Raw genomic sequence first — 13,152 nt, forward strand, 5'->3', positions numbered from 1 at the left:
ATCATCAACATGAGAAAAATCTAATAAGGGAAACTAGATTTGAAATTTTAAAGATTTAAAACAAGCACCAAGAAAAAGTCAAAACAAATCAGTAGTTATTGTTTGCGGTTGTCCAGGATGTAGGCTGCTCATGATGTAGAATGAGTCTGATATACCAAGTAGATTCATCCTGTTCAAAGATTTTACTTTCTGACTTAGGGCCTTATTAAATGTTTTTCAGTCCGACACCCGAACACAGCAGCCACCAGGAGACCACAGTGCCAGTAGTCTTATGCCCACCATATTACTAATTTACTGTGGTGACTGCGCAGATTTTACAGCAGTGGTGGTTACTTTTCCCTATCTACCAATGCCTATGTGAGCATTTCAACTGCATGTGTATCTGATGCACCCATATGCATAATACATGTGGTAAAATACCACCTACCCATTGCTGGATTCGAGCCCATATGTGGGCAGTCCAGGCAATGGGTTTTACAATCACTAATTCCTGTGCCTAAGCATGTACCATATGTTCAATAACCCATAGCTTTATAAATCATGTAGTGGCTTCTCAATCTCACATAACTTAGGTTAAGTATTTTTGCTAAGTGTGGTATCACTATTACCTTTTTTCCAAACCTTTAGGTTATCTTCATGTTTGCAATATTCCATGTGCTTGTAATTATCATTAGGTTTGACTCAAAGGCCTCATTAATTTGTTCCACATGTTTGTACAAGCCTTGCTTCTCTGATTTTTTTGCAGTTGCTGTAATTATTCACGCACCTGATAATTATCCATGTACCTGCAGTCAGGGTCTTTTCAGTCAGACACTTTCCAGAGAGATTCACCTGCCACCAATACGGAGACTTTCCAGTCCGCTATTTTCCAAAGTGATTCATGAGTCACCAATTATACTTGTTGGTAATTATCCAGGTGGCTCCAGTAAGGGATTTTCCAGACCCATTGAACAATAAATAAATATATGCCCTTCTACAAAGAGCTGCCCACCTATAAATATACAGCCAAACCCCAGTCAGGTGCTTGGCTTTATTTCTCTAAAAAGAGAATCCTACTCCTCCTTTCCTCTATACTGGATCATGGCACCCTCTTCTCCTCAACCCAAACTTCCTTGCTTGGCCCTGTGACATCTGCGCTCCCGCACACATCCCTTAGAGGATCATCGGACTTCTCCAATCCTCACATTCCAGAAAAGACCTACCATTGAGTGACAGTGGCAAATCGTCTCCACAGCCGCATCTCTTCAGGGGATGGCCCGTTCGTCATCCCTGCATTGTAACTGCATAATCTGCAATGAAAGGAAGGACAAAGCAAAAGAAGAGAAAACAAGGTTAGCTGTCTGCTGGAAATTCAAAAGACAATTTTCAAACTTTAAAAGAGAGAAAAAGAGAATTCAAAAAAGGAAGACAGTTGCAAAACAAAAGCATATGACATAATATGCTGACAGGTTGAAACCTGTGAACTGTTATTTGAAGCTCACAAAAGGATTGGGTAGTTCTATCCCACAAGCCCTAAAACAATATGCATTTTCTGTGTTGTTAAAAACATATCTGAGAATAAGCACTTGCACTGCTCAAATGTTATTTCAACTAACTAAAACAATGTATATTATTGCTAATATAGTGTGGGGGTTCCTTCTCCTTAGTTACTCTCCTCTACACCCCTAGAAGATGAATCCCAAAAGAGTAAGACCCTTGGGGCATTCTCGAGCAGGATAGCAAGCTAGACACCACTCAGAGGGTGCAAGTCATTTTCTCTTTTATTATTTGTCCCAACCCCCTTCCCTCCTAGGACAGCACCTTATTTGAGGGTACCATTCTTTGGCTGGGTTTTGTGCTAAGAGTGAGTATGGTCCAACATCGTCTCAGTGGACATGTTCTCCGGGTGAGTGGCCTGACAATGGGTAGGTGGTAAAAAAAGGAATCACTTGTACATTGTTGCAAACAGTGTCATAATACTCGGGGGAAGGAGCTGCTGTGAATAGGGACCTGAAGAAAGGGATCCACATCAAACTCTGACTGAAAGTACAAGAGAGCTGTGAGTACGCACCCCAAATCCTTCATTTCCACTGACTTGAAGCTGTAGGTCCCACTGCCGAAGTCAGGTAGTGGAAAAGCCAACTCATAATATGGACAGCAGTGAAACTCCCCTGTACCGCCCTATAGCCGCTGCTTTTCCTGACCGTGACATTAGCGGTCTGTGGTCTGCTGGAGGTGCAAAGGCAACCTGACCATCTCCTAATATGGCATTTGGACCCTCGAGCTTGCAGGATTTGGACCGCGACCACAGGTACTGAGGTCCACAGACCACCAAACTCACAATAAGGCCCTTAGTATCAGAAACAGAAGTCAAAATCCTCCAGAAAGCAACATTTCTGCCACTATCTACTAAAGTTCTCTCAATTTTGGATGGCTGCTGAATGAGGTCTTAGATGTTATGGGTTTTGGTAGGCAAAGGATCAGAGTGGGAAACATTCAAATTGTACACCTGCCGAGGTCGTCAAATCAAGTGGATACTTTTCACGCCTTTGATCAGTCAATCATTTTACATTCAGACTTGATCCTTTATATGGTGCTCAAAATCCCCCAGTGGGGCAAGCCTAGAGCTGTATTCAACAAAGTCATCTCCAAATTGCTCATAACTGTTGTAAGGTCCAGAAGAACCTCCCGCAGTCTTAGAAGTCCAGAGTTTCAGGAGTAGCTCCTTTTGGTCCTTCTAAGGCTCCCAGGAACTTAGGTACACAATTAGGTGCCAGAACTCACTCCAGTAGAGGCCACTAGCAGGGTTTAGTTCATGTACAGCTGCCACTAGTCAGTGACTCACTCTAAAAAAAAGACCTCTTGCAGCTTATTGTATCTCTGTAGCCACACAGGAGATTAGCCAACTGACCTTTTGGAGCCCACTTCTCAGTCCTGGGTACACATAAGAGCAGGTCCAGCCCAGAACTAGCCCTCTTCTGTTTTTCCACAGGTCCAGAAAGTGTTCTGATGAACTGTAGTCGGGATGCCACTTTTGAAAGAGTCAGTGGTTGGTGACCCCTGGACACTCTTCAACCACTGAGGAAAGATTTCTGTTCTAAGTAAACTCAAAGACTGCACAGCCTTTCTGCCCTTGGAGGTGGCTTTAGGTACCAGCCAAACTTGTGTTTAGGGAAATTAGCAGTCACCTCCTCATCAGCTACACCAAACTGGTTCTGTGACCAATTAGCCCTACCACTGGACTGTTGCCAAACTAGCTACATAGAGACCCCAGGGGACAAAAGGCTTCACTTCCACACATCTCCATTTACACTTAACTAAGAAAGAGCAAGTCTTACTCTAGTTCTCTTCAAATTAATGAATGTCCCAATATCATCCCTTCCAGCTGCCTTTTTGAGCTGATAACCTCAAACCAAGATCATCCAGCCAAAAAGCACTAAGTGATTGTTTCTGCTTTCAGAGTAATTTTCACACATTATTAAGGGAAGCTTTGACAGTATAATGCTATTTAACTATGTGAGCTTCAGGCAGAGTGCTTATTTCATAATTGTCACTTTTCCTTTATATTTATAAAAAATTCTGACTTCTCACTGAATTTATATTCATAACGAACATTTAAAATGACGTTTTAATTATTTTTCTTGCTTGTCCCACACCAAAGTAAGCAGAGTTAGGATTTATTCCCCCTGAACTTTAGGTTTTCCTCATAGGACAGAAACAGCCATTTTACAGTGAAGTAGCTTTTGAAGGGTATTCACTGTGGGAACATGACAATGTAAATCCTTTTATGTACCACTTTTTAAATACTACGTATACTTCTGTTAGACCTGTCATCCTTAGGATAGTGTCCCCTCAAACATTTTGCCTGCTTACCTCCACTTTTAGCTGTGCCTTTTAGTTGACCTTAGGACTCAGAGCACTTTACCACTGCTAATCAATTCTAACATGCATGTGCTTTTCCCCTCAACATGATGACATAGGTGTGGGCGGAGCTCGCAGAGTTGCACTTCACGGAATACTACTGAGTTACCAAAAAACTCTACGAGATTCTGTGGAGTAATGTGAGTGGGTGGAGTTTGTTACTTTAATGTAATCTATTGGAACTGGCACTGTCTGGTTGGTTGAGGAGATGCCCCAGTCAGGCAGAACCTACCATTCCCGTCAGGGTGGGTGATTACACACATTGTATAACCTGCGCTCACTCTTGGGTAGTTTGGCACTGAGCAGTCAGGCTTACCACAGAGGTAATGTATAAAGCAATGGCATTTCACTCCCTCACAATAAATTAGGCGTCACAAAAGAGACTTCACACCTGGTGTATATAAATAATGTTTGTATTCAACATACATAATTATTAATAAAACATGAACATTCTGTATTTCTGGACATAAATCACATTCACAATTACTACTAGCAGTACTAAGCCCAGCCATGTTCAAATGACATTAGCCATATGCACACAATGGGAAGGATCCTAATATACACCCCATCAGCACCCTTATGCTGTGCAATGCACTGTCCACCCCAGGCCAAATCTTGAAAATTCTTATACTTTTATACCACACAGTTAAAGGGGGTACCCCAGACCCATATAATATCAGAAATATGTATATACACAAGATTATAGCATTTTTTAGCAGCACCGCCGGCCAAGACTGCATGGGGAAAACCAATATCAAATATACTGCTTTTCACGCAAGAAATCAATGTTTCGGGTGAACCACCGTCCGGGGTCATAAATCAACGGATATTACCCACTGTCACAAACTCACTCACTCTGCATCGCTATGCGATGCATTGGATATCAGACAAGTACGTATGGAAGCACACGCACACATATGCACTCAGCACCCTAATGCGGCGCAACTGAAACCCAGCATGTCAATTGGTTACACTTTGCAAACCCTGTGGCCTCAAGCCTTCCACCACCCTCCAACTCAGCCCGGCTATCCTACACCCACAGATTGGAGACACCCTCTTTCTTCCCCGTGCACTAAGCCTCACGTGGCAGTAGTCACTCTTAGTCAGGGACCTAGGAAGCAGGAGTGGATTGTCTTTATGGTCATTTAGGAGGCAGTCAGCAAAAGGTGTTTGGCAGCCACTCAAGAAGGTCATCCACAGGATGTGGAGCAGACCACTTGCTAAGGGCAACAGACGGTCTCTCCCAAGGTGTCCCCAAGGCCTTCCAGAACCAACCCAGTTTTGCGAAGCACAGGGGGGGATCACACAGTCTCTTGACCCCTTCTGATAGTTCTCGGAGGCATTCCTCCAGCCCGGTCAGTTATTCTCCCCACCCAGGTCCAAGTCTAAAAAATTAGCTAGCAACACTGTGTCATCAGGGAAGTTCGGTGAGGAGAGTGCAGTTGGTCCATCATGCTGAGGGCCAAGTAAGAGAACATGAGATGGATGGAGAATGGAAATGGGGGGGGGGCTATCAGAAGGAGGAGGCACCCCGTCAGGTACACATTGATCAAAGTCACACCTAGGCCATCCAGTCACAACATCGTTGTGTGATGACAAGGGTTGCACTAGACTGCTCCAGTCATACAAAATGAAGAGTTGCAAATGTTATACCTCCTTGAAAGCCAGGCACAACATCTGGTGCACATCGATTTTGATTGCACCAGATAGCTCTGGTCAATCACAGTTGCAGATTCCGTGCTTGAATGGAAATGAGGCACAAGGTCCGGTGCTCTTCTATGTTGGTTGCACCAGACCATTCCAGACACACACACAGGCACAAGTACAGCAATGCCTCAAAAGGTAGAATGAAGCACTACTACAGTTGTGCCCCAACCTACGAGAGTTGCAAATGCCACATGAGAGAGATGCAGCGCGATCGACAAAGTGGGCTATGCTTGAACCTGGAACCAGTGAATCCGCTCACCTCAAACTAGACACTTATGCTTTCCAAGGTCCCGACAATGACTGACCAGACTTCGAGATCGTCACCAAGCGATCCAGTCTCCAGGCACAATTTTTTGTTCCACACACATGCCTCGCTACCAGATGGAATCCAGAGGACAATGTGGGCACTGGAGAATGCACCGCATTTCAGGTGCCACTGGTAGACTGTGTTGGTCCCTCTTAGGAGAGCTTTCATGTCCCTGAGACCTCCAAGAGAACAGGCGACATTGTTGACAAGCCCTTGGAGAGCACACTTCAGGGTTCCACACAGCAACAGTTAGTCGACCGAGGGCAGCCACTAATCAGGAAGAGCATGCAGTCCCTTTTAAAGGCAGTCTTACTCCTTGTGCACAACAGTCCTCTGTCAATGTGCGCCACGCGGGTCCAGGTTCTCCTGTCTTACATCCCCGCCAGTGTATCACACCTTTCACTGCTTAATGGCACCAGCAGTTATACTGGAGTGTGCTTTTGTTATTGGGGGTGTTTCAAAGGGACTTTGAAACACAGATGTCTCCCTTAAATTTCAATCCTGTCTGCCATGAGGCCATGGAATGCAGATCTTAATCTTTAGTGGGGCCACAATCTTGTTCTGGAGGCCAAGTATCAAAACCTCCTCCTACAATCTCTGCAGCCAGGTCCGCAAATAGGAGAGGTCATTCATTCAAACTGAATGCCCATTATTTTATAACTGTCACTGGGGAATGCCCAGATGTCCTCCTCCCACCTCCAGTATAGAATGGAGCCAAGCACCAAGGCACACAAACAGTTTCCGAGCAAAGAAATGCCTTAGTTCTAGTAATGACTTTTCTACACGAATCATGACAAAGCCACCTTGGCCATTGGCAAGGGGTTGTTGCTAGGTGTGGGCAAAGATTTCTGCCCTGCTGGCGGAGTTTGTAGCATTTTGCCCTCTTTGCACTCTACTCAGAGTTGCGAAAAACTCAGCGGAGCAGTGCTTTTTCACTTGTGCAAGAGAAATTGCATGCTAGACCCCCTCATTGCAAGATTTCTGAATGCGGGCAGTCGCGGCAGGTCGCTACCTCTCACATTGAGAAAGCTGCTGCTCACGTTAAAGAGCTGGCGCTCGAGTAGAAAATCTACTCAAGCGACAAAAAAAGAAGAAGCACCCTCTGATGGTCTGCGTGATTCCATTTGCACTGATTCTACATCGCAGGAGAAACTCCTGACACTAAAATCATCACAAAAACCATGACATATTGGACTACACTGCTTACTAAACTCTGCATAGTGCAGAATACTTTTTTAGACAATTTGCAGAGCTTTATTTAATAAATTTTATATAGCGCGAACATGACCCACGGTGGTTTCAGAGCGCTTTACAGTACATAATTATCACATATTATACATACAATCGGGAATCGCATATAATGCAAATGAGTTAGACATTGCTGTATGAGTAAAATCGGTGGCAAGTAGGCATCAGAGAGTTAATGGTTTAGGATGTTAATTGTTCATGAGAAACATGTTTGCTTCCTTTTTGAAGGTGGTAAAAGAAGAGATTCTGCGTACGTCTGGGGGAAGGTAGTTCCAAATCTTCAGTGCAATACCTGAGAAAGCTCTGCACCCAGTTCTCTTTTTGTGGAAGGATTGAGGTTTTAGTATGAGTGAGCTTGTGATCCCGACCTCTCTAGCTTTTGTGCAAAATAGCTGGGGGTGTTGCTATGTAGGGCTTTATGTATCATGCAGGCGATCTTTAGTTGTATTTTTGACTCGTATGGTAGCCAGTTCAAAGCCTTCAGATCCGGGATGATGTGATTATTTCTTTTTATTCTGGAGACCAGCCAGGCCGCAGCATTAAGCGATGCCATGATCTGTGCTAGTTTGTATTTTGGAAGACCGCATAGAGTGGTGCTTCCATAGTTCAGTCTTGGTTATACTAGAGCTTGGACCGCCATTTTTAGATCAGTCTGTGGGAGGAAGGGGTTAAGTTTCCTTAAGATACTCAGCTGAAAATTGGCTCCCTTGGTGGCATTGTAGATTTGTTCCTGCATATTTAAATATTTGTCAAGGGTAACTCCCAGAGTCAGAGTCAATGATGTGTGGGGCGCAATCAAAGAAAGTAAGATGCTTCAGCCATAAGTCTAAATTGGGTGTGTGATTGGGAGGGCAGATGAGGAGGATCTCAGTTTTCTCGGCATTGAGCATGAGGTGGTTCCCATTGAGCCAACTTTGGGTATTATGAAGAATGGCATTGAGGGAGATGAAGTCATCTGGTGAGGCGATTTTCATGTATAGTTGAGTGACGTTTGTGTATAGGTGATATAGAATGTTTGCAGTACTAAGCGCATTAGCATGGGGTTCCATGAGTAGATTAAAAAGTATAGGTGATAGTGCAATCCCTGTGGAACTCCTAGTGTGGCCATGGAGGGTTGAGAGAATGATTGCTTCAAATTGATTCTTTGGGTTCTGTTGCTTAGCAAGGAGGTAAACCAATGTAACACTGGACCGGTTAGGTCCATCCTTCGTTCGAGTAGGGAGAGCAGATTGTTGTGTTTAACCGTGTAGAAAGCGGAAGATAGGTCAAGAAGTATCAATAGGCACGATTTGTTATGATCTAATGTTTTTAAAATGTCATCCATTATATGGGTGAGGGCTGATTCAGTACTGTGACCTTGACGGAAGCCGGATTGGTGTTTATCTAGGAGGTTTAAGTTCTCCATGTGATTGCAAAGTTGAATTTGTACACATTTTTCCAATAACTTTGCCAGAGTGGGGATGCTGGATACAGGGCGATAGTTATTGAGGTCTGTAGAGAGGGTGTTGGAATGAATGGAAAGACATTCTTAATTTGCAATTCACCATTAGAAATTCGCAAATTAAGAATGCAATTTCAAGGGTGCAGGGGTGTCCACAGGACACCCTGTTGCACCCCTGAAATCTGCTTAGAAGTACATTTTGCACACTCACATGCCCCAAGGTCAACTTCATGGTAATTTGCTCCCTTTATTTGCGAATTCGCAAATTTTTTGAGTTTGATGCATTGCATTTAAGGAATCTCAATTTGAGATTCCTTAAATGCAATCGCAATTTTGCGATTTCTTAAATTGTGCAAAATGAAAAAATGTTAATGCATCCCAAAAATGAAAATTGCATTTGCAAACGGCCGAATTTTGCGATTCGCACCATTTGCGAATGCAATTTCCTTTGATGCATGTGCCCCATAGTGCTTCTTTTTGCTATGATGAGGTTTAATGTCTCCCCCTTGTTATGGGTAGGGCGGTCACAGAATTGGTCTGCCAGAAAGGATTTGAGACCGCTTACATTATGATCGCCGGTATTGTTCCAATGGAGATTGAAGTCTCCAAGAAAGATCAGCGGCACTTGTCAGTTGGCGTTGGCTGTAATGACTTCCATTAGATCATCAATAAACTGCAGATTGTCACCCGGGGGTGGTATATTATGTGAAGTTGGCAGAAGATGCCCTTGTCGTCCGAGATGTTGGTGCAAAGATATTCACAGGAGGATAAGGAGATGGAGTCTGCTTGTTTAACTGTGATTGTGTTTCGATAGATGCAGGCTATCCCCACTCCGGGTTTCTCAGTTCTATCCATGCAAAATATATCATGACTAGGGGAGACCAGTAAGTCAAGGATGGGAGCAGAGGAACTCTTTAGCCATGTATCGGTGAGGATGATTATGTCCAGATCATTCGAGAGAATTAGATCATAAATGACCGTAGCATGTTTGTTAGCCGATCTGCAATTGATTAGTGCACACTTTAGTTTGCTAGTCGGGTGAGTGAGGGTAAATTGCATTATATTGACTTTTGTGATGTTTTCCCTAATTATGGATCTGTAGTTGTGAGTGGGTTCTCTGTAGGGATTGGGTCAGATGGATTGGATGGTGCCATCTAGAGACTTGCTGTTGTCATTATGGCATGTGTATGAGATTAGAAGGTTTTGTAAGTCATTGTCAGATAGACCATCCATTGCCCTCGTATGGCGATCCGGGTCATTTGGGGAGGGTATTTTAATCCATGTTGTATTGTCTGAGTGTGGATTCGTGGTGAGGTACCCGCTGGTGTGCTGACTAATTTGGTTCACTGTGGCGCTAGTGGCTTTATTAGAGTTTAGGAGTTCAGTGGTGATTGATGATAGATTTTACATTTCATCTTTGAGCTGGGCTAGACCTAGGGTTAACTCATTGAATCGAGCTGCTGCAAGTGCAACTCCGTGAACTTCTCCCAGACCTAGTTGTCGCTGTGAATCCAATAATATGAAACATCATAAGGTTGCTCCCCTGCAATCCACTATTGCAGCCTGAAGGAATATCAGCCACTATCCCATGTTAGCCTACAGGAAGAGCACATCACATAGGGAGCTAAATCACACATAGTTATTCTTCACTAGCTGAGCAGGGGAAACACATCTATCTGCCTTGCCTTTCACCTACCACTAGCTTCACCCCTTAGGATGTACCCTCAGGGTACTCAGTGGAAGTAAAAGGTCCTCTTACACTCTGAATCATATGCCCAGGTCAGGTAGAATGTGGGTGGGGATCTCACATCTTGTATACATATCAACTGTGGTGTCAGGCAAGAGTGCTTACTGGCCCCATCCCTCTTTAGTTTATAGATAAATGGAGTGGTAGAATGGCTAGCAAACTGTAATCATAACGCACCAAAATCTGTGGGCACCAACGTCCTTGTATTATTGTTTGCTGATGACACGCTTTTAATATCTCTAACACTGTGTAGATTGCAGTCACTGTTTGACAACTTTTCACCCTTTTGGCATACAAGGGGCCATTCGATAAACTTGTCTAAATGTATGGCACTTAGCCCCCATCACTCCGTCATGGGTAAAATGAGGATAGAGGGTGTACTGTAGGAGCAAGCAAAGTTCTTTGACTATTTGGGCATTTGATTGTCTGACAATATGTCCTAGGCACCACAGTTAAGGATTAGTAGAAAAATTCTGTTTCAAAGGCCTATGACCATAAACAAAAAATAATACAAAGCTACCTCCATCAGAGCAGTAACCCCAGCTCTGGAGGTATACAGGTTCTCAGCCATGGCAGGGGCATTTTATGTTGCAGAACTCTGGGGATGGACAGTGTTAAAAAGTAGAATAATCTACATTTTTTAAAACAATTTATTGACAGCACAGCTAGTACATGTTCACAGGCTGATATCACAATCGTTTCCAACAGTGTGGAATCAAAATCATAACAATCTAAATGGAACATAGAATCTCATACAAAAATATACAGAGCTCATGTCATGAAACTTACAGTGAGAGTAATTAAACATGTATAATAAAAGTTACTCATGCTTAATGTAATACATTTTTAGAGGGGTATGTACCTTTTACATATTTTCACTAGAAATACACTCATCACATTCTCATCAATGAACCTATCCATCCCCGGCCACCCAAAAAAATTCCTAAAGACGTTTCATAGCAGAAATGCCAAGATGTCTCTTATGTGATAACTTTAAAATGGCATCTTGCACTCCTCGAGGGGAAATACACTTTCCAGATTTGAAAATTAAATTACCTTCAATTACCAACTGTTCTGAAACATTATAAAAAGGTAACAATTCTGACCTGATGTTATTTTTGGTAGGCCATCCTTCCATTACAAATTTTTGAAGCTCATTCCACCTGTCATCACTCTGTTCACTTTCCAACCAGAACTGATCCGTAATTTCTTGATACTGTGAAGGAATAACATCATTAATGCTTACACCAAAATCAACCTTCTTAACACAACTGACATCAACATGACTGCAAGGTAGTCGTGAGAGAAAATCTGCAGTTACATTTTTCTTCCCTGGCACATATTCCATCTTAAAATTGTGTTCTTGGAGCCTCAAAGCTAACCTTGAAATTCTAGCTGCAGAATTCCATCCTCCTCCTGCAGAAAGAATATTAACTAATGGTCTGTGGTCCGTCCTGAGAATACATATGCTACCCCAAACATAAAACCTGTAATGTTCGATGGCCCACACACAAGCAAGTAGCTCTCTTTCAATTACCCCATATCTGTGTTCTGTTTCATTAAGCGTCCTAGATGCAAAGGCAACATTCCACTCATCCATACCTTCCCTTTGTGATAACATGCTCCTAAGACCATATAAGCTTGCATCAACTGTTATAATATATTCCTTCCTCATGCGAAAATGTTTCAAAGTGGGTGCATTGATAGCATCATTTTTTATGTTTTCAAGTGCATTTTGCTGTTTTTCTATCCAAATATACACAGCATTTTGTCTTAATATTTTCTTAAGGGTTCCATTTTGGTTGCGAAAGTTTCAATAAATTTGCTATAATATTCGCACATGCCTGCAATCGATAATAGCTGCTCCTTATAATTAGGAGTGGGAGCATTCATTATGGCATCAACATTAGATTTTTTGGTACTACACCATCAAGTGTTCAACAGTGTTTAAATAATTCACATTTGTGTGCTTTAAGAGTAAGACCATGACAATCTAATCTCCTACCCACTTCATTCAAATGCATTTCATGTTCCTTTTCATTTTTTGAGAATATTAGTATATCGTCTCGGAAGCATTTGACATACGAATCAATTTCTCTAAAAATTTGAAACATCACTCTCTGAAAAACTGACGCTGCTGACGCCAGGCCAAAAGGCATTCTTGTATGCTAAAAAAGACCTTGTGGAGTAATAAATGCTGTATATTTTTTTGATTCCTCAGTGAGCTCTATCTGGTGGTAAGCAGATCTTAAATCTATCATTGAAAATATTTTGGCACCTTCCAACTCAGAAACTACTTCATTTATATTAGGTGATGGATGACATACAATGTTGAAATTTAAAGCTCTTAAGTCCACACATACCCTGAGTTTTTGATCCGGCATGCGTACTAAAATGATGGGAGAAGCCTACTCAGATGACTCAATTGGTTCAATAATTTCCTTATCTGATAAATCTTTTAACATGTCTTTAGGTTCATCTCTTATGTTTATAGGTGCCCCTCTTAACCTTTGTTTGACAAGACATATCATTTATTGTGTACATTTTTTTAACTTACCTAGTTTATCACAAAATACCTTGTCATACATATTAAGTTAATTTCTTCATCAATACAATGATCATTGAATTTATTAGCTGCAATGTTCTCTAATGGTTCTTCACATAAGGACACAGGTTCTTCAGACCGTGGGTGAAGAATTATTCCCAATTTCCATTGGGCACGCCACCCTAGTACATTCACACCTTTCACAGCAACATATAACTTAATCTGCACACATCTACCTTTGAAACTTAGAGGTACCT

At 42.4% G+C, this 13,152-nt stretch overlaps 1 protein-coding gene across 5 annotated transcripts in view; it reads right to left on the reverse strand.

Annotated features, from left to right (window-relative positions):
• The window catches only part of LOC144821706 (uncharacterized), a 545,268-nt gene that overhangs the window by 386,641 nt on the left and 145,475 nt on the right, over positions 1–13,152 (reverse strand). For all 5 annotated transcript variants that reach the window (XR_013608397.1, XR_013608396.1, XM_078678923.1 and 2 more), the window contains exons 3-4: positions 11,457–11,566; positions 1,203–1,289 (exon numbers count right to left, since the gene is read on the reverse strand). Coding sequence is in view for 3 of the 5 variants with exons in the window: in XM_078678923.1 (XP_078535049.1) it covers positions 1,203–1,289; positions 11,457–11,566 (197 nt within the window). In the remaining 2 variants the exon portion in view is untranslated. The remainder of the gene's footprint in view (positions 1–1,202; positions 1,290–11,456; positions 11,567–13,152) is intronic.

The sequence above is a fragment of the Lissotriton helveticus genome, chromosome 2_2 (assembly GCF_964261635.1).
Source record: "Lissotriton helveticus chromosome 2_2, aLisHel1.1, whole genome shotgun sequence".
Taxonomy (NCBI): domain Eukaryota; kingdom Metazoa; phylum Chordata; class Amphibia; order Caudata; family Salamandridae; genus Lissotriton; species Lissotriton helveticus.